The 27720-nt window shown below is 44.7% G+C and overlaps 1 protein-coding gene across 7 annotated transcripts in view; it reads left to right on the forward strand.

The window, feature by feature from the left end:
• SYT7 (synaptotagmin 7) overlaps window positions 1–27720 on the forward strand; it is a 347105-nt gene that overhangs the window by 168882 nt on the left and 150503 nt on the right. For all 7 annotated transcript variants that reach the window (XM_053283961.1, XM_053283963.1, XM_053283959.1 and 4 more), the window contains one exon: window positions 21671–21774. In XM_053283961.1, coding sequence (XP_053139936.1) covers window positions 21671–21774 — 104 coding nt within the window. The remainder of the gene's footprint in view (window positions 1–21670; window positions 21775–27720) is intronic.

Consider the following 27720-nt stretch of genomic DNA (forward strand, 5'->3'; position numbering starts at 1 on the left):
TCATAAGAGTGAAGCTTCTTTAGAAACATGTCACAAGTGTGTCACTTGAAGGCTGGCAAACCTTAATTGAGTTAAAGAGCTGAAGGCCATATCCACACTGCTTTGTGCTTCACTTCTAACTGGTGTGGTAAATATGCTTATAGCACATTATAGCCCATGAAATTGATTGCCAGGAAATCTGGGACCAACAAACGGAAGTACTTTTTCACACAACGCATAATCAACTTGTGGAATTCTCTGCCACAAGATGTGGTGACAGCCAACAACCTGGATGTCTTTAAGAGGGGTTTGGATAACTTCATGGAGGAGAGGTCTATCATCGGCTACTAGTTGGAGGGCTGAAGACCACCTCCGGCCTCAGGGACAGGATGCCTCTGAGTACCAGTTGCAGGGGAGTAACAGCAGGAGAGACGGCACGCCCTCAACTCCTGCCTGTGGCTTCCGGCAGCATCTGGTGGGCCACTGTGCAAAACAGGATGCTGGACTAGATGGGCCTTGGGCCTGATCCAGCAGGGCTGTTCTTATGTTCTTATGTTAGATCTCAGCATTTGCTTCTTCCAGGACAACCATCATCAATGTACACAGCCACTTGTAGCCTATAGGCTTGTTCACATCACCATTTGAAGGTGGGTTGGGGACCAGGCGAGCTCCTACCCTGCCTTTAGCACATGAGCAGCTCCTCCTCCATTTTGGTCTGCCACCCCAGGGAACAGACCATCAAGGCAGCCGCTGGGTCAGTCATTAAATGCAGCCGACCCTCCATGGAAAGTCCTCCAAGGCCTCCTCTACCTTCCTAGCATGCTTTGCAGTGCCAGCAGGCTAGAAAGCTTCATGATGACAGTGGCTGCCCTCCCATTGGCCATGAAGCAGCCGAAGGCAGACCTAGCCCTGCCAAAACTGCTCCAGCTTCAGGATAATAGAACATGTTTTGCAGGCGAGCACATCCATTGATAGCAGCCACTGTAACCACAGCTCTCTATGGTTCTTGTGCGGGGGAGGGTGGGCAGGCTGCCATTTGACCAGGCAGAAGAGGTGTGTGAGTTATCATGACCAGAGAACCAAGGTAGGAGGGCTCTCCTCCCTTCCACCTTCAGTTAAAAACTGGGTAGCCCTGCTGGAATCATCTTGGGCTGGAGCAGGCCTGCTCAACTTCGGCCCTCCTGCAGATGTTGGCCTACAATTCCCATAATTTCTGGCTATTGGCTGCTGTGGCTGAGAATTATGGGAGTTGTAGTCCAAAAACATCTGGGGGGCCTAAATTGAGCAGGCCTGGAGGGATTGGCATGGGTACTGACGATGCCTGCTTCCTACCCCAATCTTAACTGTTGTGTGAACCAGCCTTATGCCTGCACAAAGTGAATTGTTTTGGAGCAACTGGGTCATTCCCAGGGATAGACAGATGTTAGGATGACACAGTACAAGCAGGGCAGAGCTCCTGTGCCTTGTCATAGTTGTGTAGAAGAATGAATGTTAGCAGGTGCAACTTTTCCTCACCATGCAGGACAAGCTGCACCTGCAAAAATTCCCTCTTCTACATAACTCTGTAGGAGCCTTGTCCTGCTTTGCCTTGATGTCAGTAGTGGACCCAGCTGAGTTTCAGTCACATACTCCTGTTATTCTCAGATATTCCTGTTATTAGTATTTGTTTTAAATCTCTGCTAACTGAAAGATGCTGAGGAAAGGTACTTGTTTAAAATAATCCAAATACTCACTTTGCAAAATGCAGATGAACAGAGACCTGTGCAGGTGTTTGCTTCTTATTAATCTGCGTCTCACTTCTTGCTGCCTCATGCTCAGCCCCAGGAGATGCAAGTGACTCCCCCTTTGCCCCCACTGCCCCTGCAGAGTGTAATAAGCAAGGACTTCTCCTCCCTGCTGTCTCCTTGGCAGTTAAATTACATAGCGGTCTCCTGCATTGCCTCTAATTCTACTCCTCCTCTAAGCTGAAGCCTGTAATTTGCAACATGAAGGAAAACTCACTTTGCACTTTCTGCCTATACAGGTGGGAACAATAGGGAGGGCAACTATAAAAATGAGGGGCACAAATCCTAGAAAACAACAGTAAGGGAAAGTAGCATTTCAAAAGCAGCCATGCCTAATGAAAGCAAAATCTCCCCTTTCCAGACCCAACATTCTTCACAATGCACAGTTACCCCTAATGGAAGTTATGGGGAACCATGCTTGGCTCTGTGTCTTAATTCTGACATCCCTCTTATCAATACTGATGCCGTGTTGTCTGTCTCCCAAAACCACATTGAAGTAGAATGCTTCCAATATCTCCACCAAACCATTCATTCTAAAATGGTACCTTGATTCTATATATTTCTAGTCAGCAATCAACCAGACATTCTCTAGAGTCCCTTGCTATTTTAGATTTTTAATCTTCCAAATATGGTTTTGAACCAATCCATATATGGAAATCAAGGTTTTCTTCTCTTAGAAGGCTGTGCTTGCTTGGAGGTTTGTTCCCTCAGGGACAGGGCTCGCCTGCAGATATATATATAAATAATGTTCAAAGAACTCTTGTAACTAAGACTCTTGCCCGAAATTCTAGCTATTTCAATTTCTAGCTATGTAAGTAGCCGTGCATTGATTTTCTTATATTCCTAAAGGTCTGAGAACTAGCACAGTATAATGGCTATAGTGTTTGACTTGGGCTGGAGAGATTTGGGTTCAAATACTTGTGCAGCTGTGGAAGTCACTGTATGGGTACCTTGGGCCACTCTCAGTGGTTATGAGAATAAAATGGGGGAAAGCAAAATCACCTTTAGGAGTGCGGTATGATACAAATGTAATTAGGAATGTGTTGATACGTTTGTCTTAAATAAACTTTACTCTTTGAGGCTCTTCTCACAATCGGTGAGAAGAGCCTCTAGGGGGTTTGCGAGGAGAGCGAGCTAAGCCTGCTCTCCTCGCAGACGAGCAGACAGTGTGCTCTGGGTGGCCGCAGCAGCCGCCCACATGACTGCCAGCTCTGTGACGGAGATGGCAGGAGCTGGGAGGATCGGGGGCTGCGTGCACGCAGGGCATACTGGAGAGACCCCTGAGCCGGAAGACTGCTTTTCAGCCTCCCTGCTGGGGGTCTACTCATGAGTAGCCATGGCGCAGAGACATGCCACAGATACTCACGATTTAAAAATCCGGGTTTGCGGAGCACTCACTTAAGGGGCAGGCTAACTGAGCGGGCTAGCCGCTTGTAAGACACCAGGCTCGCCTGCGAGCCCAGTGGTTTACACGAGCAGCAAAAAGTCAGGCTGGGGTCTCCTAGCCTGATTTTTGCTGCTTGTGGGAATAGCCCCATTGTAAAAAGATCGCACAGACTGACTACAAACAAAGGCATGACAAGGTAGCAGGGATGATACACTGGAACATCTGCAAAAAATACAAGCTACCTGTAGCCAAAAATTGGTGGGACCATACAATTGAAAAAGTGGTAAAAAATGAAGATGGAAAAATATTATGGGACTTCGACTACAAACAGACAAACATCTGCCACACAATACACCAGATATCACTGTAGTCGAGAAGGAAGAAAAACAAGTGAAAATAATCGACATAGCAATAGCAGGGGATAGCAGAATAGAAGAAAAAGAAATAGAAAAAATCACAAAATACAAAGATCTACAAATTGAAATTGAAAGGCTGTGGCAGAAAAAGACCAAAATAATCCCAGTGGTAATTGGCGGCCTAGGTGCAATTCCGGGACAACTTGGGGAGCACCTCAACACCATGAGGGCCGCAGGGATCACCATCAGCCAATTACAAAAAGCAACATTACGGGGAACAGCTTATATTCTGAGACAATATCTATAATAACAACAAGAACAATATTGATAACAATATTCAGCCATCCCAGGTCCTTGGAAAGGACTCGATGTCTGGATCAAACAAACCAGTCAATAACACCTGCCTGACTGTGTAAACAAGAAATAATAACAACAACAACTCAATTTCTATACCGCCCTTCCAAAAATGGCTCAGGGCGGTTTATACAGCGGAATAACAAACAAATAAGATGGCTCCCTTGAAGGGCTCACAATCTAGAAAGAAACATAAGATAGACACTAGCTACAGTCACTGGAGGTACTGTGCTGGGGGTGGATAGGGCCACCTTTTTAAGAGTATTTAAAATACCTTTCTAAGAGTATTTAATTTGCCTTAGATTATTCAAAATCTTTTGTGGGCAGTGAGGCTTATTGCTGCTTGGTACTATGCTACCTAGATGTAGTGGTGGACATCCTGACTAATGAAGTGTACATGTAGACAACTTCATGCATGCAGTGGCCAGTGGGACTGTCCCTGCTGCTTTATGTGTTCTGTTGTATGCACATTTTTGTGCAATGGAGCAAATGGACACTTCTTCCAGAGCTCTGTCCTGAACTCCTGAATCCCTGTATAGCAGCAGAAACACAACTCCTGCCAGGGGCGTACCTTCAGTTGAACAAGGGAAGGACAATTGGCCCCAGGCCCTTGAGGGAAGGGCCCCTACCAGTTTGGGTGACAGCTTGTTCTCCCTCTTGTGCCTCCCTGAAGAAGAAGGGATAGCATGGGCCCATCTTCACTTTTTGTCCTGGGGCCCACTCTGACCTACTATTCCCCGACTCCTGCTTGTGGGGATGAGAAATTTGCAGCATGATGACACCGTGCCATATGATGGCACTGCTCTCAGTGGTAGCCACACATCTTCAGTAATATCTAGCCTCAAAGCCTCCTGTAAAAAGTTACCCTAGGGCTGCCTCTGAGTTTGAGAAGCCTGGTCACTCAACCAGGTTACCCTTAATTCCACTAGAATTTACAAAAAGCCCTGCTGGATCAGGCTCAAGGCCTGTCTAGTCCAGCATCCTGTTTCACACAGTGGCCCACCAGATGCCTCTGGGAAGCCTACAGGCAAGAGCTGAGGGCACATCTTCTCCTCTGCTGTTGCTTCTCTGCAACTAGAGGCATCTTGCCTCTGAGGCTGGAGGTGGCCTATAGCCCTCAGACTAGTAGCCATTGATAGACCTGTCCTCCATGAATTTATCTAAACCCCTCTTAAAGCCAGGGGCATAGCTCGGGGAGAGGGGGCCCATGTTCTCCCCTCTTCCCAGCAGCCCCCCAGATTGAGGGAGATAATGAAGAAAATAGGGCAGGATGGAGCCGGGGGCCCTCAGAAGCCTGGGGACTCGGGTTCTTTGAACCCATTCACTCAGTTACAGCTACACCCCTGCTTAAAGCCATCCAGTCTGTCAGCTCTCACCACATCTTGTGGCAGAGAATATCATAGGTTGATTATGTGTTGTGTGAAAAAGTACTTCCTTTTGTCAGTCCTAAATTTCCTGGCAATCAGTTTCATGGGATGACCCCTGGTTCTAGAGTTATGAGAGAGGGAGAAGAATTTCTCTCTATCCACTTCCTCCACACCATGCATGATTTTATAGACCTCTATCCTGTCTCCCCACAGTCATCTTTTTTCTAAACTAAAAAGCCCCAGGAGTTGTAGCCTTGCCTCATAAGAAAAGTGCTCTGGGCCCCTTATCATCTTCGTTGCACTCTTCTGCATTGCTAGCCCTCCACCAAATCGACAATCTTTGCTTATAAAGGAGTTCCATATGAATGGAGAATTATGCAAAATGACTAAGCTGAGGAATGAAAACTGAGAGTGAAATATAGAGGTTAATTATTAATAAAAGATTATTACACAGATTAATTATTAATGCATATTGAATGTTATTTATCGAGTGTCACAAGTGGATATTACTGAGCTACAGATTGGGATCTGAGAGAACATGGTGTGTGTGTGTGTGTGTGTGTGTGTGTGTGTGTGTGTGTGTGTTTGCACACATAATTCTCCCTTTGAGATTTAAAATAGGAAGTAGACATTCCAAATCCTAATAAATGAACTAGAAGGGAATATCACCAGCAATAAAAAGGGGTACAGATTTAATTGCCAGTGCTTTCTGAGCCCTTATTCCATTTAAACAAGTGTTTTTTCAGCATTGGATCCCCAAATTTAGCAGCAAAGTGAACACTAACATTGCGCTTCACAAGTGACAGTGTACCTGTTTCTTCCTCGCCTTGAAAGGAAAACAATTTAAAAAGCAGCCCACAGATGATTGTTCCTAATTGCCTAATAATTTAACTTTAATTGCAAACACATTTTCCCTGGTTCAGTTTCTTACGCGCTGGCTAACCTCCCTACCTTAGCAGCTTAACCATCCTTTTTTTTAAAAAAGAACTTTATGTTAATATTGTGATCATTTTAATCAGAAGAACAATTGTAGCGTGTAAAACCTCACTTTTATTTTGCATTTCTTTCACTTGCAGTATGTCAAATGTTTTTAAGGCTGAACAATCTGATACATAATAGAGGGCTTTAGGAAACCCAGGCTCTTGAGTAAGCAAAGATGACTCATTCCATAAGCATTCAAATGGGGTCTCCAAGGAACTTTTCGGATGATTCTTTTTGTGCAATAAATGCACAGTTATTTTGGGAATTCAGATTTCTCCCCCACCCCCCAGTATAGTACAATTGTTGCAGTTGTGGGGAAATCACATTTTTCCTAGCATTAAAATCACAGTATTTTGTTGCTGAGGAACTATCACCTCATTTATGAATTTATTAATGAGCTCAGTTGGATAGTATCCATAATACACCCCTGGTGATACCACTCCCTGCCTCCCAGGCCAGCCCCACTTGGGGAAGATAAACATCTTGTTTTCTTTTTTATGGAGGTGCTTTGCACTGCAGTTCTTCACACTCCAAGAACTTCTTAGCATTCAGGCATGGGAGTGTTCTGCAGCCCTTTCCAAAATGGAAAGAAAGGAGTGATGCTCTGCAGTGCTACCTCCTCCCTATTGCATCAGGGCCCTGCTCCCTGCCATTACAAAGTCTTATTCTTCTCACCCTTTCCCCCCTTTAGCTCTGACACCCACATGCTTCCCTATCCCTTCCCTGTCACTACAGCACACATCCTCCCTGTTCCATTTTTTTAAAAAACAGCTGTCCCTCCACAGTCGTTATCTCCACTGCAGCAAGACTGTTCATTCTACCTCTCTGTTAATCTCTTGTGCCAGAGCTGCCATTACACATCGTACAATTGAACTGAATGGGAATTTTCATTCATATGGTGCTTTAAAAGTTAGCAGGGAGGAGTCGGTGTCCCAAAAGGTCCCATTTGAGATGCAGGCTCATTTGTAAGAGACCGTAGTGGACGTGTTGTGAACGTGTTGTGGAGATAATGCAGCAAACCTCTTTCACGAGGCATCACAACTCAGAAGAAGACTGACTAGTAATCAAAGTAGTGAGCCATTCACACTCAGGATGCCAATCCCATACACTAGGGGTGGGTACTTTGGGGCCTCTGAAAATGCCCTAACAGATGGCAAACTGGAGGGAAGGTGGAATGAAGAAGCCTGATGAATGGTGAGAGAGGAATTTCCATGCAATTCTCTCTCATTTTCATAATTGTATTCATGAACTCCATGTATTATTTTTATACATGTGTAAGCTGGTTTTAATCCTACTGAACCTTTGTCTTCAGTATTTCCTAATTGCTAAGAGTTCCTCCACAGGTTAATAACATTGCGTGGAAAGAAGTATTTTTCTCTCATTACCTGCACATTTGTTGCCTTTACATTTAATTGGGCATCATCTTACTCATATCAGCAAAACATGTTGGAACACTCAGTTTGCTTTGACTATATTCTTCATTATTTTTGGGTCCCTCTTACTCATCTTTTCCTAAACAAATCACAATCCTTCGATTTTTGCTCATTCTTTGCTATATTTTTGGCTGTTTCTGAGGCCCTTATCTACATTTCTTTTATTTTCCAGCAGTATTTTTCTGTGGTCACTTGCGTATTCAGCCTTGCACATGGGTGGCAACTGTGGCCTATATCCATGGCCCTGGACTTTCAGTTGAGCAATTCATATGTTACTAATGTATTTACCTGAATCCAAGACTAGGATTGTGTGTGTGTGTTTTTAAATTATTTTATTTTTAAAATTTGCCGTTGTCTTAAATTCAGAGCCTTTCATGTAAATAACTGGTATTTAACCTCTGTTTCTTAAGGGGATTGTCTTAAATTTGGAGTCATCTTCTGTTCAGGTAAATACATTACACCAGCATAGTAGGCACTGAAAAATGCTTCCCCTGTGGCTTGAATAACACATGGAAGCTCAGATCACATGGAAATGCTCTGATTACATCATTATTTTCCACACCAGTGTCAGCAGACAAATGGAGGTATAGTTCTGGGTTAGGACATAACCATGTAATTAGGGTCAGTCCCTGTGATTTCATATGTTATTGAGGCACCAGGGAGTTGGACAATAGCTACAATTGAACAAGGAGGAACACATGCCTCTGCCCCTGAGGAAGAGGTTCCTGCTGGCAGGATAAGAACTTGCTCTTTGCTCTCCCTGTCATGACTCTGTGTGGAGAAGAAGATTGGGGGGCGCGCTAGGGTCTATCTTCATTTTTTGTCCCAGGGCTGACTCCAACCTTGCTACGCCCCTAGTCAGAGGCTCTAGATTTTGTTGAATATCAAATATAAGATTTCTCAGTATTCAAAATTTCAAGTCATCAGTATATCTCTTTTAGGATCAACTAATCTTTTGAAAGCAGCATGCAAGCTGGATGTTCCAAAATACGTTAAAGGTGAGGGGGGTAACCTGGAGGTTAGTCAGAACTAAATAACATATTACATATTTTGAAGTGTTGGTTGGTTGGTTGGTGCGAAATAAAGTAAAACTTCTCAATGATCTACCAATACCAAATTTTGCATACACAATCCTACCACTTAAATTAGCTGAATGTACTATTTTTTACACTGGAATATACTTAGGGAAAATTTAAATTTTTTTAAAAAAGATATTCTGAATATCATACTTTCCAGTTACCTACAGATACCAAGTTTTGCATGAACAATTCTGCCCTTTAAATTTGCAAGAAATTCTGAATATAATCATATTTTGTTGTTGTTCTCAACCGATTGCACTCAGTAAAGCCAGAGGTTGCCAGTCCGAATCCTTGCTAGTATGTTTCCCAGACTATGGGAAACACCTATACCGGGCAGAAGTAATATAGGAAGATGCTGGAAGGCATCATCTCATACTGTGTGGGAGATGGCAATGGGAAACCCCTCCTGTATTCTACCAAAGACAGCCACAGGGCTCTGTGATTACCAGGAGTCAACACCGACTCAACAGCACACTATTATTATTATTATTATTATATTTATTTATTTATTTATTTATTTATTTATTTATTTATTTATTTACATTTTATATCCCACTCTTCCTCCAAGGAGCCCAGAGCGGTGTACTACATACTTAAGTTTCTCCTCACCACAACCCTGTGAAGTAGGTTAGTCTGAGAGAGAAGTGACTGGCCCAGAGTCACCCAGCAAGTATTATGGCTGAATTGAACCAAGGTCTCCCCGGTCCTAGTCCAGCACTCTAACCACTACACCGCACTGGCTCTTTCAGTCAATAATTCAGTCAATAATTCCAAAATGACATCATGCCCAAGCAAATCAGTAGACCTTTCTCACATTCAAATTTATTATGATTTAAATTTACCATATATGATCATTATTCAACAAAATGAATAATATTTTAAATCTTACAAGTTTCAAACTGTTCTTTTATGTCCCTTTTGCAAGCATATTAATAAAAAATTCAATTGCATATTTAATTTTTTGTAATTTCATATAGTGTAATCTATGCAAAATAACTGCTTGGTCAACAACAGGCCTTACCTACAAGAAAGTAAACCTACAAGTAATGAAAATATTTCAACGAGATCCAAATGTTGTATGGAACTGTCTGAAACTACTTTCTCCCAATCTCATAAATTTTCTACTTTATAAATTTTCTACTTTATTTTGCATAAAGTAGTTAATACAAAAATTCCATGACCACAGAGAGGAGAGCTGGTCTTGTGGCAGCAAGTATAACTTGTCCCCATAGCTAAGCAGGGTCTGCCCTGGTTGCATTTGAATGGGAGACTACATGTGAGCACTGTTAAGACATTCCCCTTAGGGGATGGAGCCACTCTGGGAAGAGCAGAAGATTTCAAGTTCCCTCCCTAGAAGTTTTACGCACAGCAGTTTTACTGTGAGGTTTTTGTTTTTCGCTTGCATCTCCTCTGGAATGGAGGGTGCAAGTACACATATTGGCCAGATTTTCCCTGAAATCCCTGCGACTTATTGGGGAGCAGTCCACCCCTGCAATTTGGGTTTTCCACTGTACCCGAGTGTAGCCTGATTTATCTCCAGAGTAAAAAGCTCCACTTTTCCCAGCTTTTTTTTAGACAACTTTAAGTTTGCAGTAAAGCCACCCAGTCAACCCTTGGTAAAATCTGCTGTGTGTAAAACCTCCTAACGTCTCCAACATAGGGCTGAGAGAGACTCCTGCCTGCAACCTTGGAGAAGCCACTGCCAGTCTGGGTAGACAATACTGAGCTAGATGGACCAATGGTCCAACTCAGTTCCTGTGTTCTTCCATTTCCCTTATTCATATTTGAAACTGCTAAATTAGTATGCATTTTCAGTCTAATAGGTAGCTTTGATACAGATTTCATTGGGAGTCCTTGAACCTGTATCATCAGCCCAGACTATTTTGATGTTCTATTGATTAGTGCGAGAATGAATGAAGGGAACTGAACATGCTCTTCTAGGTGAGCGGTATCACTGATGTATGTAAATGTACTATAACATTTATTATTACCCTTGGTTTACTCTCTTACTTTCCTCCCTTCCTCTTACTGTGCCTTAATAATAATTTTAAAAAGCTTTCCTTTGGCTTTTTCATGATAATGCTTCAACCTTTTTCACGGCAGGTTACTGCTAATTTAGAATACATTGCTGCGTCTGAGTAGTTCAAAACATTCTTTTCAGTGCACATTACCTTGAAATTATATCTATTGAATTTCATAGCCCATTGTGTTGCTTTATCACCTAGATGTCCTAAATTTTCCCTAGCAGTCTGTTCTAGTACAATATTAACTAAATAAGTGCTGTGTCACCTACCATTTTTGCAAACACACTTTTGCCCTCTGGCCCTATCAAAGCAGGAGAGCATTACAGGCATATCCTCGTAACAGTTTGAAGTCTGACACTTTATGGCAGGGTAGAAACTGAGAACTTCTCCATTATAATGGCTGGGTTCAGGGGTAGATCTTGCCCTCTATATGTTGACTACTTTCACCTATTGGAGAGTCATTAGAATAACAATGTCATATTGGCATGGATGGGTTTTCCTTTCAGTTTCTTTTGCCTTTGAGGACCAGGAACACTGAGGAAAATTTGGACTAGGATGGCCAGATAAAAAAGAGAACCTCTTGTATGGGAGGAGAGGTGGTGTTGTGGTAGAAAGCATGAATTGTCCCATTTGCTAATCAGGGTCTGCCGTGGTTTGCATTTTAATGAGAGACTACACATGTGTGAGCACTGTAAGATGGATGGGGTTACTCTAGGAAGAGCATCTTCATGACAGATGCTGACAGTGACTGGGAGTTGCAGAAGGAAATCAGGGAGGCATCAAGGAGAGGCAGGGCTGTAATAATGGGCGACTTCAATTACCCACACATAGAAGTCATTCACACAATCAAAAACTGTGTTCTACCTGGGTTTGGGAGCTGTGTGTGCTCCCAAAAGTAAGGTTTGGTTCTGTAGAAGAAACCCCTCCTGTATTCTACCAAGAGAACCACATGGCTTTGTGGTCACCAGGAGTCGACACCGACTCGACGGCACAACCTTACCGTTAGAAGCAAGGTAAGAGGAAAACCTGGGTAGAAGTATGTGTGTATGTATCAATAAATAAATAAGAGAAAGAAAGAAAGAAAGAAAGAAAGAAAGAAAGAAAGAAAGAAAGAAAGAAAGAAAGAAAGGTAGGAGGAAAAGACACCCAGGTTTTCCTCCTGTCTGTCTGTCCTTTATTTATTTATTCATTCATTCATTTAAACATATTTATATACTGTCCAAAATCTATGTCTCTGGGTGGCTTACAATAAAACAGTACAAATTAAAACACATTTTTAAAAAATAATTTAAAATTTAACACAATGTTAAAAACTGTAAGAGGCTATTCACATGAGCATGCAAAACCAGGCTAAGGGAGCCCAGCCTGGTTTTGCACGCTTGTGTGAACCACCAGGATCACACCCGATCCCGGCAGCTACACAGTGGCAAACCCACCTATTGAGCCACCTAGTTAAACAAGGTTAAGGGATCAAGTGCTCACCTAACCTCAGTTTTTTAAATTGCATCAGCCATGGCTGCTTGAAACCATAGCTGGCACACTCGGGTCGGGGGGAGTGATCCCAGTAATGTGGCACATCCCAGCACCCTGACCATGGGAGCTTTAGTGGGAGCCACTGGTTGTCTAGGCAGGCAATTTGCCCACCCAGGGACGAAGTGGAGATTGTCTGCCCGGGAAGGAAGGCTAAGCCCGCCTTCGCTTCAGCCCACCAACGAGCTTTTCTCACCAATCGTGAGAAGAGCTCTACTGTCTAACTAAAAGCCTGGGTGAACAAATGTGTCTTAACTGCCTTCTTAAAAGTTATCAGAGAGGGGGAGGCTTTTATCTCAGCACGAGGGTTCACACACTGGGCTTCTACCCCGAATCTACTTCAGAAGAGAGTTTGTGCATTCACACACCAGCCAAACTTACTTGAACTCCCTTCAAGATTCTTGGACCCACTCCAAACGCAAATCGGGCTTTGTGATGTGAATTCTAGCTTGTATCGATGTATTTCTGGATTTCTAAGATGCTGGTTTTAAGCTACTTTTTCTCAAAATGCAAGAGCAAATAGGGAGAGGTACCGACTTTGAATCATTAGCATGATAAGAGGGATGTTCCCTTTAGAAATGCAGATGTCGCTCTTTAGGAAGCTCTCCCCCCACAATTGGCTAGAAGGAAAACATGGAGCATGCCATGTGAACTTGTTTCAAAACAAAATCTGAGAGCAGAGGGGAGGGGCTGCTTCCCTCAATGCCGCAAGTGTAGTTCGAAGTGGCTTCACTCAATATTTACTGTGAAGCATGAAGCCATGTGCGAATAATTCCCTGGGAGGCAATGGAGAAGACCTGTCCTTGATTGTGTGGAAACACAATCACTTCTATCCAGGCTTTCCTCCTACTTTGCTTCTACACAACAGAAAATTGGGAGCACACACAGCTCCCAAACCATTCACACAGTTTTTGATTGTGCGAATTATTTACTATTTATTTGTTACATTTTTATACCACCCCATTCAAAGGCTCTGGGTGGTGCACAACTACAAAAAACGAACAGGCAATCATTTAAAACATCAGCTTAAGACAATATAAAAACAATTTAAAAACATTTAAGAACAATTAAAAAATTTAATTGGAAGGCCAGACCAAACAAATAAGTTTTAAGGGCTCTCTTGAAGGCCAACAATGAACCCAAGCTACGGATTTCTGCTGGGTGGTGACTTTATTTTATTTTATTTTCTATACTGCCTGACTCCAAAGGCTCTAGGTGGTTCACAAAAATAAACACAACAAAAACAAAATAATACAAACTGTTAAAACAATTTAAAACAACCTCAATCATTCAAAGATTACTAAAAGTCTGGCTTTAAAAATGTGTCTTAAGGGCTCTTTTAAAACCTGGTAAAGATTTTAAACCACGAACAACTATGGGGAGTGCATTCCATCATCCAGGAGCAACTTCAGAGAAGGCCGGTTTTCGAGTCACTGCCAGATGAGCAAGTGGTTTAAGACCAGATTACCTGGGAGAGTGCCGCCTTCTGCATGATCCCCACCACACATTAAGGTCATCGAAAGAAGTTCGTCTCTGGTGGATGCCTCCTGTTTGTCTAGCAGTGACTCGGGAACAGGCCTTCACTGAAGTCGCTTCTGGGCTATGAAATACGCTCCCTATAGTTGCTCATGGTTTAACATCTTTACCAGCCTTTATAAGAGTCCTTAAGACACTTTTTTTTTTGGCCAGACTTTTAGTAATCTTTGAATGTTTTAAGTTGTTTTAAATTGTTTTAAAAGTTTGTCTTATTTTGTTTTTGTTGTGTTTGTATTTGTGAACCACCTAGAGCCTTTGGAGTCAGGCAGTATATTAATTAATTAATTAATTAATTAATTAAATCTTTTGCAGCCAATGCAATTGTTTTAAAACAGGCATAATACGGTCTCTCTGAGAAACCCCAGAGGCTAATCTAGCTGCTGGACCAATTGAAGTTTCTGAACTACATAAAAAGACAGCCCCACATAGAGCGCATTGTAGTAGTCAAACCTAGAGGTTACCAGAGAGTGCACCACAGTTCTGAAATCATTATCTTCACACAGTGAGGTGATTCTCACAGTCGCCAAAAAGCGGGCTAAGGGAGTCTAGCCCGATTTTTTGGCGGTTGGGTGCTGCCATGGGAGCAACGAGGCTCCCGGCAGCTAACCCGCCTAATTCCCCCTCCCCTTAGCCAAGATTAATGGAGCTAGTGCTCCGTTAACCTCTTCTCCCTGATTGTGTATTGCTGTGGCACACCTCCATGCCACGGCAACCCACAAGGAGATCCCCGGTGGGAAGCTGAAACCAGCCTCTCGGCACTGGGGGGGTCTCTCCGGGACCCAGGCGCTTGCACGGGGCATCCTGGAACTTGCGGGGGATGCATGGCCCCCGATCCCCGCAGCCCCCGCCGGCTCCATGACGGAGCCAGCAGTCGTGTGGGTGGCCAATCCGGCTGCCCAGAGCTCCACGGGCAATCGTCTGCTAAGCCTGCTCTCCCTCCAAACCCACTAAAGGCCAGTCTCTCTTATCGTGAGACTCGCCTCATAAAATGATGTCTATATGTGGGTAGTCGATTATTACATCGCTCGCTCTCTCTCTCTTGCGCTCTCTCTCTTGCACTCTCTCTCTTTGACACCTCCTTGATTTGCAACTCTGCAACTCTGTCACTTTCAGCGTTTTGGTCGGGAGGGCATAGCATGTTCTTAGTAACAAATTTCCTTTCAGGCCTCATAATATCACCCACAGAGGCTATTCCCATGATCGCCCAAAAGCAGGCTAAGGAAGCCCAGCCCACTTTTGGGTGATCGTGTGCTGCAATGGGTGCCACGCAGCTCCTGGCAGCTATCCTCATTAAATCCCCCTCCTCTTAAACGAGGTTAACGGAGCTATCGCTTCGTTAACCTTGTTTTTTTGCTTGTGTGTTGACACGGCATGCGGCAACACACGGGTAGACCCCCCAACTGGGAGGCTGCAAGCAGGTCTCTCCAGGATGCCCTGTGCGCTCTTGCGGGGCATACTGGAACATCTAGGGGCCACACAGCCCCTGATCCCTGCAGCCCCCACCGGCTCTGTGATGGAGCCAGCAGCCATGTGGGTGGCCGATCTGGCCGCCCGGCTATGAGCAGCCGCTCATCTGGGGGGAGAGCAGGCTAAGCCCGCTCTCCTTGCAGAACCCTGTCACGTGCGAAGCGTGTGAAGCGCTTCACACGTGTGTGAACACATGTGTGAAGCGCCTCACAGAGTTTATGTGGAAGGCTCTGGTCTTCCTAGGTTTTCTAGCTTGTTTGATTCTACCCCTTCTTTAACATACAGTGCTACTCCACCCCCAAATTTGACCCTCCCTGTGCTTTCTATAGAGTTTATATGCATTGGTGAGCACATACTTCTGTCTGCTCTTTATCTGGTTCTATTCTGTCCACTTCTGGTTTATCTGAAGCATTTACACTCTCACACCTTAAGGGATGACTTTGCTGAACCAGATACTGCCCAGCTCTTATTAGCTATCCCCCAGGCATCATTTTAAAAGCTGCTCTGAATCCCTTTTGATTTTACGTGCCAGCAATCTGGTTCCATCTTGGTTCAAATGTAGCCCGTCCCTTTTGAACAGGTTTCACTTGCCCCAAAATGTGCCTAACAAATCTAAACCCCTCCTCCCGGCACCATCATCTCATCCATGCATTGAGACCCCTCAGCTCCACCTTCTCATTGACCCTGTGTGAGGAACAGGTAGCATTTCTGAGAATGCTACCTTGGGAGTCCTGGACTTCAGTCTGCTATGTAGCAGCCTAAATTTGGCTTCCATGACCTCCTGATTACATTTCCCAACATTGTTGGTATCAGTGTGCACCACAACAGCTGACTCCTCCCTTACACTGCCTAACAGCCTATCTAGATGCCACATGATGTCCGCAACCTTTGCACTAGGCAGGCAAATCACTGTGCAGTCTACACGTGGGTCACAGATCCATCTCTCTATATCCCTAATGATCGAATCGCACACTACTAGGAGGCCTTCACCCCCCGGAGGAGTTTCCCCTGTGTGAGGGACAAACCTTCATTCTTCCTGACAGCAGACATCAGCCTGGGAGTGGGAAGCCTCTATTACGTCTCTGAAAGTCTCACCCACATAGCTCTCTGACTCTCTCAGCTTTTCCAGATTAGCCACCTTGGCTTCAAGGGAACCCTTCAAGGGAGACCCTGGAGCTCCTTGCACTGAGCACACACCAACGACTTCTGACCATTGAGCAGAAACCCATTCATGCAACACTCTGTGCAATACATTGGGAAGTTCCCCCTCTGCTGCTGGCTTTATAACATAAGAACATAAGAATAGCCCTGCTGGATCAGGCCCAAGGCCCATCTAGTCCAGCATCCTGTTTCACACAGTGGCCCACCAGATGCAACTGGGAGCCACAGGCAGGAGTTGAGGGCATGCTGTCTCTCCTGCTGTTGCTCCCCTGCAACTGGTACTCAGAGACATCCTGCCTTTGAGGTTGGAGGTGGCCTATAGCCCTCCGACTAGTAGCCGTTGATATACCTTGAAGATAAGCTTTCTGTCTTCATGACTGGTGTTGATGGCTATGTAGAGTATTTGGAGATTGTTTATTTCAAAGTGAGGTCTTAGCTGAAGTTGTCAGCTATTCACAGGGGTGCACCTAGGTAATTTTAGTGTCAGGACCTAAAAGGGCTTTAGAGGGGGGGCCCCCACCGCAACCCCCCCCAAAAAAACCCATTAATGCATACTTTCATCAAGGCCTGCTCGGCTCACCCCCCCACCCCCCCTGGTCACACACATGGTGGCCGCAAAAAGGGCAAGGAGCGGCGTGGTGGCCGGGGCAGCGGCAGGCATGGGCAGTAGCGGGCAAGGGAAGAGGTAGAGTGGCTAATATCTGGAGGGGCCCCCTGGACTTAGGCCATGGACCATGTCCCCTAGGTCCAGGAGTAAGAGCGCCTCTGGCTATGCAACAGTTCAAACATTATTTCCTGAGAATATGAAAGCGGGAATAGTACTTGCCTTCTCTTCTCACTGGGCTCCTTGTGATCAAGGGGGCTCTTTTCAAGCTCTGCCGCACACTTCCCTGCTAAACTCCACACAAATTCTTGTATACCTGTTTGCTAATTCCTGTTTACTAAGTTCTGGTCGCCTGGTTCTGGTCCCTGGTTGCTGCCTGTTATGTAAGGAGTTGACTTCAAATGGAGGCAAACAGACTCGACTGGAATTTGGCCCCTCCCTTCAGGTGTGACTCACCTCAGCCCTAGCTGACTCCTCCCATTCACTCTCTCCAGGAAAGAGAGAAACTAACACTGAAAGCCACACAGTCACAAAAACAAGTCCTGGCAAAAACCAAACACAGACACACACACTGGGACTTCTCCCCTAAAGAGATTCTCTTCTTCCCAGAATAGGCTTCAAATGTATCTGGCCCCTGGCCTTATGTTGTGCAGGCCTGCTTTAGGGGCAACTGAGTATATTAATTTCTGCCCTTCAACATCATTATCTGTTGACAGAAATTAGTGAAGCACAGGGGCGTAGCTAGGGGAGAGGGGGCCTGTGTTCACCCCTCTCTCTGGCGGCCACCCAGAGTGAGGGAAATAATGAAGAAAATTGGGAGGGATGGAACTGGAGGGCCCTCAGGAGCTGGGGGCCCGTGTTCTTTGAACCCTTTTGCTCAATTATAGCTACGCCCCTGGTGAAGCACATTGCTCTTGAAGAAAGGTTTTAGACTGAAGCAGCACCTCTTTATTAGGGGGGCATGGAGACTATGGGTCATGTATTGTTATGCTGCCCTTTTTATCGCGATATGCATTATGAGCTTATTAACCCTTCTTCACACACACAAAACCAGGCAGATCGGGGGCGTTGTATCTCGCATATTTATTTTCCAATCCCAATGTAGATAATACAGAAAGAGTTGCTAAGTTTTGGTCTGCAGGTTTGGCCTGTCAGTAAAATGGTGTAATGTGAATCCTAAGTGGCACAACTCTTTTAGTGTACTTTAATTTATATTGATTTCTATTTTGGCTGTATTTTCTTAATCTTTATCATTCTCATATGTCTAATAATTGCTGATCTATGGCCGTAATAAATTTAATTCAACTAAATTCATCTCGTTATAGTAAAGAGAGTGTTTCCTGTTACATGCTGAGGTCTTTTATTCATTGGCATTGACCTCAATTTTTTCTTCCTATGCTAAATGTGGACCCATCGAAAACATGGTGGACAGCTGTAATGTGAATGTTGATGGGTTGCATACAAATGCTCACATAATGGTCAGTGTATGATGACTTTATGTTCTTTCAGCTAATTCTAAAGGAATTTTATTTTTACACTAGACCTCCCTTTTCAGGTGAAAAGATAGTAACATTATGGACGATGGAATAGCCCTTGGTATCGCCCTTGGGTTGCCCTGTATCCACTAATGCATAAACATTCTGGGATCTGACTTGAGGGTGAGTCAGATGGGGTGAGTCATTCACGCAGCTTTTAGTGGAGGCCTATATGCCTGTAAAGAAGAATCAAGCTAAGTCCCAGAGTCCTTTGCTCTTTCCTTTCCTATTGTGACACACATATCATGTGAATCAGTCAGCCAAGTGTTCTATCAGGCAGCCCATCAATTATTTAGACCAGTTGGGAAGCAGCATGGGTTGAAGCACCCTTCCCTATATATTGCAAAGACTGGATTTGCAGAAGTAGCACATCCAGCCCACCCAATTAAAGCAATCTGAGTAATCCCATCATTATCATACTTTTCCAGGTCAAGACTACATAATACTTAGATCCCTTCACTCTAACTATGATCTGTTCTTATTTAAATGATAGCTGATCCAAAGTAAATGACACTTGATTGCAGACAGCTTCCCCCAAGTCATAAAACTCAGATTTAAAGACTCTGGTCTCTTTTGGCTTGCTTCATTTTGTTTGGCTCATGTGGGGAGCAACTCTCATGCAATTGCTGGATCCATAATTTCAAAATAGGCAACACTCTGGTGCTGTGATAATTGTTCTATGGAGAGCCACACAGCTGGAGTGTTATGAAATCACAAAGCATGCTAATTATGTTCTATGGTTTGGTGATGCTCTCTAATAAAGCTTGTCCTATACAGGTTAAGGACACCCATTGAATCTCTGTGTTACCAGCTGAGAAAGTAGAACCAGAACCATTGTTCTGACCTCTCTGCCTGAGATCTGGCCTGTATTTGTGAATTGCCAAGATTTCTGATTTTTCACAACTTTCCCTTGACATGGTAGCTAGGGATGTGCAAGTTGGCTCAATTCAAACCGGGCCCAGTATGACGGGTTCAGGGTTGAACCAGACTGGGCCCGGTTCGAACCAAGCCAGTTTGGAACTCTACTGGTAAAAGGTAATCAGGTGAAGGTTCCCCTTTACCAGCAAAAGGGGGACAGGGCTGGCAGCAGCTGCCATGGAAGCGGCAGCAGCGGCCTCCCCCAGGTAGGCAAGGCTGGCTCAGGCCAGGTTCTGGCCTCTGTGCTGGTGTAGAGGTCACACAAATTGCGTGGTCATGCAAATGGCCTCAGCGCATGTGTGGAAGCCATTTTAGTGATCTCCACGCCTGTGCAGAGGCCAGAACCGGGCCCAAACCAGCCCTGCCTCCCCTAGGGGAGGCCAGCAAGGATGGGGAGAGCCATCCTCAACAGATTCCCCTTTTCCAATAGAGCTCTGAGCCCTTTTGAGCTGGCTTGGTTCGGACCGGGTCCAGCTCAACAGTGCACAAAACTGGACCGGGCCTGTATACGACAAGCTTTTTAAAGAGAACATCACAAGCTGACAAAACTGATTTTGTGCACATCCTTCATGGTAGCCACAGTATTGCTATGCAGACCAAAGTTGGTTTACGGTAGAACATTTGGTGATTGGGTAAATTTGTGCTGAAGAACTGGGACCCTTACTTCTTTTCCAGTGTATATTAGCAGCTCATTAGTTGTCATGGAGCAAACCAGAACATGGATGGTATAACTAGGTCAGAGGGAAAGCCAAGGCATACAAGTAGGAAAGAAGTAGATAGACCACATTGGGGAGGGGCCATAGCTCAGGGGTAGAGCACATATTTTGTATGTGGAAGATTCTAGGTTCAATCCCAAATATCTACAAGTTGATTGATTGATTGATTGATTGATTGATTAAGTGCCATCAAGTCAGTGTCAACTCTTAGCGACCACATAGATAGATTCTCTCCAGGATGATCTGTCTTCAACTTGGACTCCGTGGTGCATTCATTGTTGTCGTAATCGGGTCCATCCACCTTGCTGCTGGTCGTCCTCTTCTTCTCTTTCCTTCAACTTTCCCCAGCATTATGGACTTCTCAAGGCAGCTGGGTCTTCGCATAATGTGTCTGAAGTATGATAGTTTGAGCCTGGTCATTGTGGGGCAGCAAAAAAAACCCTGCACCTGAAACTCTGGAGAACTACTGCCAGGCACTGTAGTTAATATAGAGTCCTTTCTCACAACTGGTGTGAAGGGCTCCAGAGCAGGCTGCGGGGAATGCGGGTTACACTTACCTTCTCTGTAGATGACCACTCCTCCTGTGCTGGGCACAGACATTCTCCGTACACCCAGGCAGTGAGGAGGGTCAGGGGGCAGGATGTATCATCCTAGCCCCCAGAAATACCATAATGCAATGTGTGAGTGTGTGGTGCATCATGGGGATTCCCCCCTGGCTCCCCGCAGTCTGGCAGCCGCAGCTGCAAACAGCCACAGCTGCCAGACGATTAAAATAATGGGGTTAGGAGAGCACCCACTTTCCTAACTTCATTTTGAAGGGAGGCTACTTAGGCAGGTTTGCTGCCATGGTGCCGCAGGGTTGGCTCAATCCCGGCAGTTCATGCACACGTGCAAAACTGAGCTGGGCTCCCTTAGCTCGATTTTCCATGTGCGTGTGAATAGCCTCACAGAGTTAGATGGACTGATTCAGTATAAAGCAGCTCTGTATGTTCATAGGAGGGGGGAAACCGAGCCAGACAAGGCAATCAAGACCTTCAGCAAGCAAGTACATAGCATAGCCAAGGGAGTGCTAACCAGCCTTCCAGCTAGGGGTGTGAATGGACTACTTGCTGCAGTTTGGCCCAAATTCAGACTGAACCGTGGGTCCGTGATCCAGTTCGGTCAAACTGAACGGCTAGGCTGGTCAGTTGGACATACCAGCTCAAACCAGTTTGAAGTGGTTCACTATCGAACTGCTTGAATAAGCCTGGTTTGCAGCAGAACGGTTCATGATTGAACTGGTTCTGCACATCCCTACTTCCAGGAGCCTCATCCTGTTTCCTTTCACAGGGGCTGCTGGTAGGCAGGAGACAAAGAAAACAGGGAGGCTCAAGTAGCCTCAGGTAAGCTTGTTTTCCAGGGTAGGGTATAGCTGAGAAGCTATTCCAGTGTGGCTAATCTATTTTATTTTTCTTCTCAGGGGCACCATCCCGTGATGTCCTTCTGGTCTCAGCCATCATCACCATCAGCCTTAGTGTTACCATAGTCCTGTGTGGGATCTGCCAGTGGTGTCAGCGCAAATTGGTAAGTCATAATGACACACAATCGGTTCAACTGAAACGGAAGATAGAGAACAGGTGGGAAGCGAATTTTTCCTGAGGAAACCAGCTGCTTAAAAGCATGGAGGCTTCAGAGCCCCCTTGGCTAGAACAGATTGTAGAATAGGCTGCAGAGGAGCATGCTTCTAGTGGTGGAAGATGGAGGGGGAGTCAGGCAGGAGTTTAATTACAATGTTGGTTGATAATAATAACAGTGTTTATATGGTGCCCCCTAGTCCCTGCTAAATGCTTGGGGCATAACACCAGCAATTAAAGTGGTGCTGCAGTTCTGTTCCAACAACAATAATTAAAGGATCAGGAGTTACATAGGGAGAGACTAAACCGAACACATGAAGGACTGAAAAAAGGACAGGAACAGAAAGGGGAAAAACAGGTGGGTAGCAAAGAAAAGTGTATAATTGCTGGTCCTAAAAGATAGTGTGCAAAAGTATGGAACAGAATGATGGTACTTCCGGTGTGAGGAAATTACAAACCTAAAAATCATTTGGAAGCTTCCACCCCTCCATCCTGAAAATGTACCTAAAGACAAAGAACACCCTCGCATAATGTACCTTGCTTGTACTAAGGGAGCTACCCTTCTTCAGTGTGTTTGTTTTGTGAATTCCACTCGTCGACATATTGCACAGCAGTCGGAGGGTGGAAGAAGGGTTCCACCCTTGCAGAGAGGCTGGAGAATTGCTGCAGAGCTCATTCCACTGCCCAGTATGTGTGAAGAAAAGTGGAGAAACTATTGTTGCTTCTCACTCCTCCCTCCAAAAGTCCTTTTTGATTCCATGATATATCACTGAGGGCTGCATGACCCTCAACGACATATTTCTGAAAGCAAAAAAGACACTTGCAGGAAGGAGAGAGAAGCAAACATTGCTTCCCAGCCCTCTTCCATGCATGCTGGGCTGCAGAACAAGTCTTTGCTGCATGGGAAAGAAGTGAAAATCACTTCCTAATCCCTCCTCACATGAACTGGGCTATGGAACAAGACCTCGCCACAGCTACTCTCCAGGCTCTCTACATGGGCAGAGTGCTTCTTCTGCCCTTATATTGCTGTACAACATGTGGGCCACTAACAAAACCAAAGCTGTCACACGTCTCTAGCCACATATTACACAGAGTCGGGTGGGGTTTCCATCCTTTCACAACTCCAAATCAGCCTGGAAACACTGTGACTCTGCATGGAGCTAGGCTATGCAGAGAGAAGCTACTTGATGCTTTCATCCAGGGGCGTAGCTAGGGAAGAGGGGGCCCGTGTTCATCCCTCTCTCTGGTGCCCCCCCCCCCCGAGTGAGGGAGATAATGAAGAAAATAGGGAGGGGTGCAGCTGGAGGGCCCTCAGGAGCTGGGGGGCCGTGTTCTTTGAACCCTTTCGCTCAATTATAGCTCTGCCTCTGCTTTCATCCCCAGTCCTTTTTCAGCTCATCAAGAGGCTACTTGATGCTTTCATCCCCAGTCCTTTTTCAACTCAAGCCTTCCCAAGCTGCTATTTTACCCACCATGGAGATCCAGAACCCAAGACTATTTCCTCTCTTCCCTTCCCTTCTCTCCCTCCCCCCCTTTTTAGGAGAGTAGATTATTTCTCTCTATCTATATGAAAGTGGAGATAAAGTTCTGGTCTCCATGGGGGGGGAAGTAAGTGAGTTTTTCTATATGAAAGTGGAGATAAAGTTCTGGTCTCCATAGCGGGGGAAAGTAAGTAATTTCCATATGACATGGAAGAAAGAGGTGGCTGTGGACTATCTCTTTCCTTTAATTTTCTAATCTACAACAAGCCATTGGGGAAAGAAAGACTGAAATCCTGGTGCCAGACGCTTCAGAGAAAGGCAAAATTTCCTCAGAATAACACACCTGGTTTTATTGGGGCAGGGAGATTATTTTATGGCCAATGTAAGCATCAGCTTGTGCTCTGAGGCATGATGATTTGATTACCCAGACCATGCTGGCATAGACACTTTCCCAGGGATATCAGAGTACTTCCAAGCACAGACACAGACACAGACACACACATCTTGCAAATGGGACTGGCACAGGTCAGCTTCTGCACAGTCTACAGAATGCTGGATTAAAGGACATATTAATGTCCTTTAATCCTAGAGATGTTTATATCAGGCGGTATAGAAATATGATAAATAAATACATAAATAAATCTTGCCTGTCTTTTATATTGAACAGTACTTTGAGATTTCCTATATCATTCTGACCCCTATGTCACTCTTTTTACTCCTCCTCCATTCATACTGGTCCATAGACACAAACACTCTTCTCCTGTCTTGATAATCCCACAAATGAAATCAGCTGTGCTGTAGATTGCCCAGTCACTTTGACATCTAGGTATGACAGTCTCCTAGTTTTTTAAATTTCTCCACAACTGGGAAAGTGTCTGCTCATCACTGCTATGGGAATAGGTGGTGAATTTTAATCAGCCCAGTATGGGAAAAGCAAATGGGACAACTTATTCACAGAGACCATCCAGCTATATTGTAGCAGGGCTGTAATTAAGATGCTCCTATTTAATATAATAAATAATCCTGATCTGAGACCTGTATGAAAGACACTGGATCAGGATCTTCTATGCCCTTGGAGAGCACCCTGATGCTGTGACTGGTAGGTTCCCCCCACCCCAGGCAATTTAATTTTGAAGACAATAGCTACCCAAACATTACTATTTGTTGTGCAGGCAGTCCAGGTGTCAACCTTCAACGTTGTCTTTATGATGCGTGTTTGATTATGGTTTTTTTAACTGCATTGTATGGAGGGGTGGTGAGGGGGTGTGTGTTTTAATTGACATAAGCTGCTTTGAGTGTTCTGTTTTGGAATGGAAAGCATGATGGAAATTCTGATACCAAACATCATTTATTACATTTTAATTTGCCAAGCACTCAAACCAAGGAAATGTTATTCTCTTCCCAGTGAGTGCATTTTTTGCTACTGAAAATACTGTTTGGAATATGGTGGGATATTCCCCTGTGGCACAGTCAGCCACATGAAACAAATCTACCTCATCCCATGTCTGCCACATATCCAGCCCATTCACACGTTATGTTCAACACTCGTACAGAGTGTAGTGTATACAGGTACAGATCTGTACACAGGTATAGTCACCACATGTTATGTTGATCGCAGGTACAGAAGCACACTTTCTCTCTGTACCATGCATTTGAAAGACCTGTATCCAGGTTCACTTTTAACATGAACACAGGTACAGTCATTCACACAAATACATGTAAGAGTGTACAGACATCTGTGCATTCATACAGCATAATGTCTGGACTGGGCTATTGTGACTTCTCTTTAGCTTGATTTTTTGTGTTGTAAAGCTTTACGATTGATCATCCCCCTTCTTGACCATAAGAGCACTTACCTAGCCTTTTAATTAAATGTTGAAATCTCCATCCTGTGACATGAATGGCAACAAGTGACAGAGTTGTTCCACCCCAGGCTCATGCATTCGTGTGACCTTTTTAATGCCTCACCATTTCATCACCCTTTTAATTTTATTTGCCATAGTTCATTTCTTATTAGCATTTTAGTTTTCATGTACATAACATTTCAATGAAACACTGTTTAAACAGCCAGGAACTGGGAGTGCATGTCTAACAATTTGTTTTTAATCAAAAAGGTGGGGATGGGATTGGGGGTGGGGAGAAACAGCAGTATCCCAGTGTAGCCTGTAGTTCTCCCAGCCATTAAGTTTAGGAGTCACATGTTCTTTGTGTGTGTGTTTAAAAATTGGACTTCTGCACGAGTGCTGTAATGTGGCCTACTTATCTGAATTGAATTGAGACTGTAGTGGATTTAAGTGAGCCTTTGTCTTAGGGCAAGCACACGTGAGGAGAAGTAAAATGCTGAATCGTCCCCTCTCTATGCTTCCACCCACAAAGACTACTCCCCAAAACTTTCCTGGTAGATAATATGCTGCCACCACACCCACTTATCAAGGCTTTGACACACACCCTGGATTTGGGTGAATGTCCAGGGAAAGTCTCCTTCTCTTATTATTGGAAAAGTACAAAAACCCTCCACATACAGCTTACACGTAGTGAGAAAATTTGATAGAGTTGCTGAGAAATCAGAATTGAGATGTGTGTTGCACCAGAGTAAAATCCCCTTTCCCGAGTTAAAAAATCCATTCAGAGGCATGTAAAATGCAAAGAACAAACGGAGAGAGAGAAACTTTATTCAAAATACTACAGACTGTTTCAGTCTGAGGCTTTCTCAGCTTTTAGTTACAGTTAAAAGGAACAATCAGTAGCTGCAATAATACTTGAAAAAGCATCCTCAGATGATATTGGGGCGGCACACTTTAAAAATCGTGGTTACCCAGTTGCAAAGTACATAGATGTAGGAAGCTACAAAAGCACCCTTAAAAGCTTGCAAGGACCTTTGCATCGCCCTAGCTGGATAGATGGGCACAGGCTATTGTTTCTTAGCTTGTTACATTACATATAAAACACAATAAAACAGTTGCAAGGATATGCAAGGCACACAGAAGGAAAGCAAAAATCTAACGCAAACTGACTAACAAATTGTTCCCTAGGCTAAACCTTTCCCTGAAGTCGAAGCCCTGGCTTCCTTCTTGAACTCACCAAATCCATGGTAGAGAATGCAAGCCCCAGCAGTCATCACTTCCCAGGATTGCAGTCCTCTTTGTTGCAGCCATTTGCCCAGCCAATGACCTGTTGCCCAGCCCAGCCTAGCTCCAACTGAACTCTTCCCGCCGCATGGCCCTCAAGATCCCACCCACCGGGTGATGAGTGGCTGATCCCTAGAGGTCACCGCCTGCCAGTCAGAACAGGTTTCACCTCTGGTTCACTCCCCAGGGGAAAGGAGGGGCTGTTCACTACAGAGACCTTTTCCCATGATGCTCAGGGCAGCACACAACAATCCTGTAAAGTATGTTTGGCTGTCTCAATAAACTTCATTGCTGAGCAGGAATGTTAACCCAAGTCACTCCAGACTGAGTTCAACCTTTATCCACAGCAGGCATTCACTTTTCTTCTAAACAGATCAGTGGCGGAGGGAGGCTGGTGGTGGCTCGTGTTTAGCCACCGCTGTGGCCCCTCTAGCCCCGCCTCCCGCATCTGATGTCAGGCATGGGGGCCGCAAGGCACAGCCCCTGGGGGCAGCAGCCCAGGTTCTTTGAACGCTCAATGTTGGTTCCCCCTGAAATAGATCCATCCCTAGCCCTTGGCATTTATTTTATCCCAACATAAAAATAAAAGCCTATAGAACATAAAAGCCATTTCAATCCCAGTGAAGGAAGGAAAGCAGCAGCAATCAAAGGAATCAAAGGAATCAAAGGAATGAGGAGTTCAGACCCATATTTGCATACAGCTATTTGCAAGACTGGGACATGGGGGGGATTCCAATTTGCTGCTACTTAGGCAGAATGGCAAGGAAAATTGTAGCAATGCAAAGCCAGAATCTTACACAATTAATTGGGACCTGGATCTTTCTGTGATTTCAAAATCCTTGGTTCATGTCCACAGTTGTGGTCAAAATAAATTTTGAACCAGATATAGCCCAGTGAAGCAGCCCATGCATCCACTCGCTCCATTTGCCATCTCGCTGAGCAACAGAGAGGCTAATCTGACACACTTGCCTTTTAGCTCACAGGAATGACCTGTGTCTTTCTAGCCATTATCTTCCCTCTTCCTTCCCAACATATACAATAACTCAGGATATCTCCTTTAAAGTAGTTGAAAAGCTTGTGTAATGGGCAGGCAACTGTCTCTCCGATGTTCATGACCTAAGGTTTTGACCATGACATCAGGTCACTTTGAAGTTCCTCTTCAGTTTGTCTCCCTTCCTAGTCTGCTTCAGAGTCAATGGATACATTATTCTTTAGGGGAAAGACGTGGTTTCCCTAATGTCCAGGCAACCAAGGCAGCTGATCAGGGTCCCAGCATTGCATGCAGAA

Source organism: Hemicordylus capensis, chromosome 1 (assembly GCF_027244095.1).
Source record: "Hemicordylus capensis ecotype Gifberg chromosome 1, rHemCap1.1.pri, whole genome shotgun sequence".
Taxonomy (NCBI): domain Eukaryota; kingdom Metazoa; phylum Chordata; class Lepidosauria; order Squamata; family Cordylidae; genus Hemicordylus; species Hemicordylus capensis.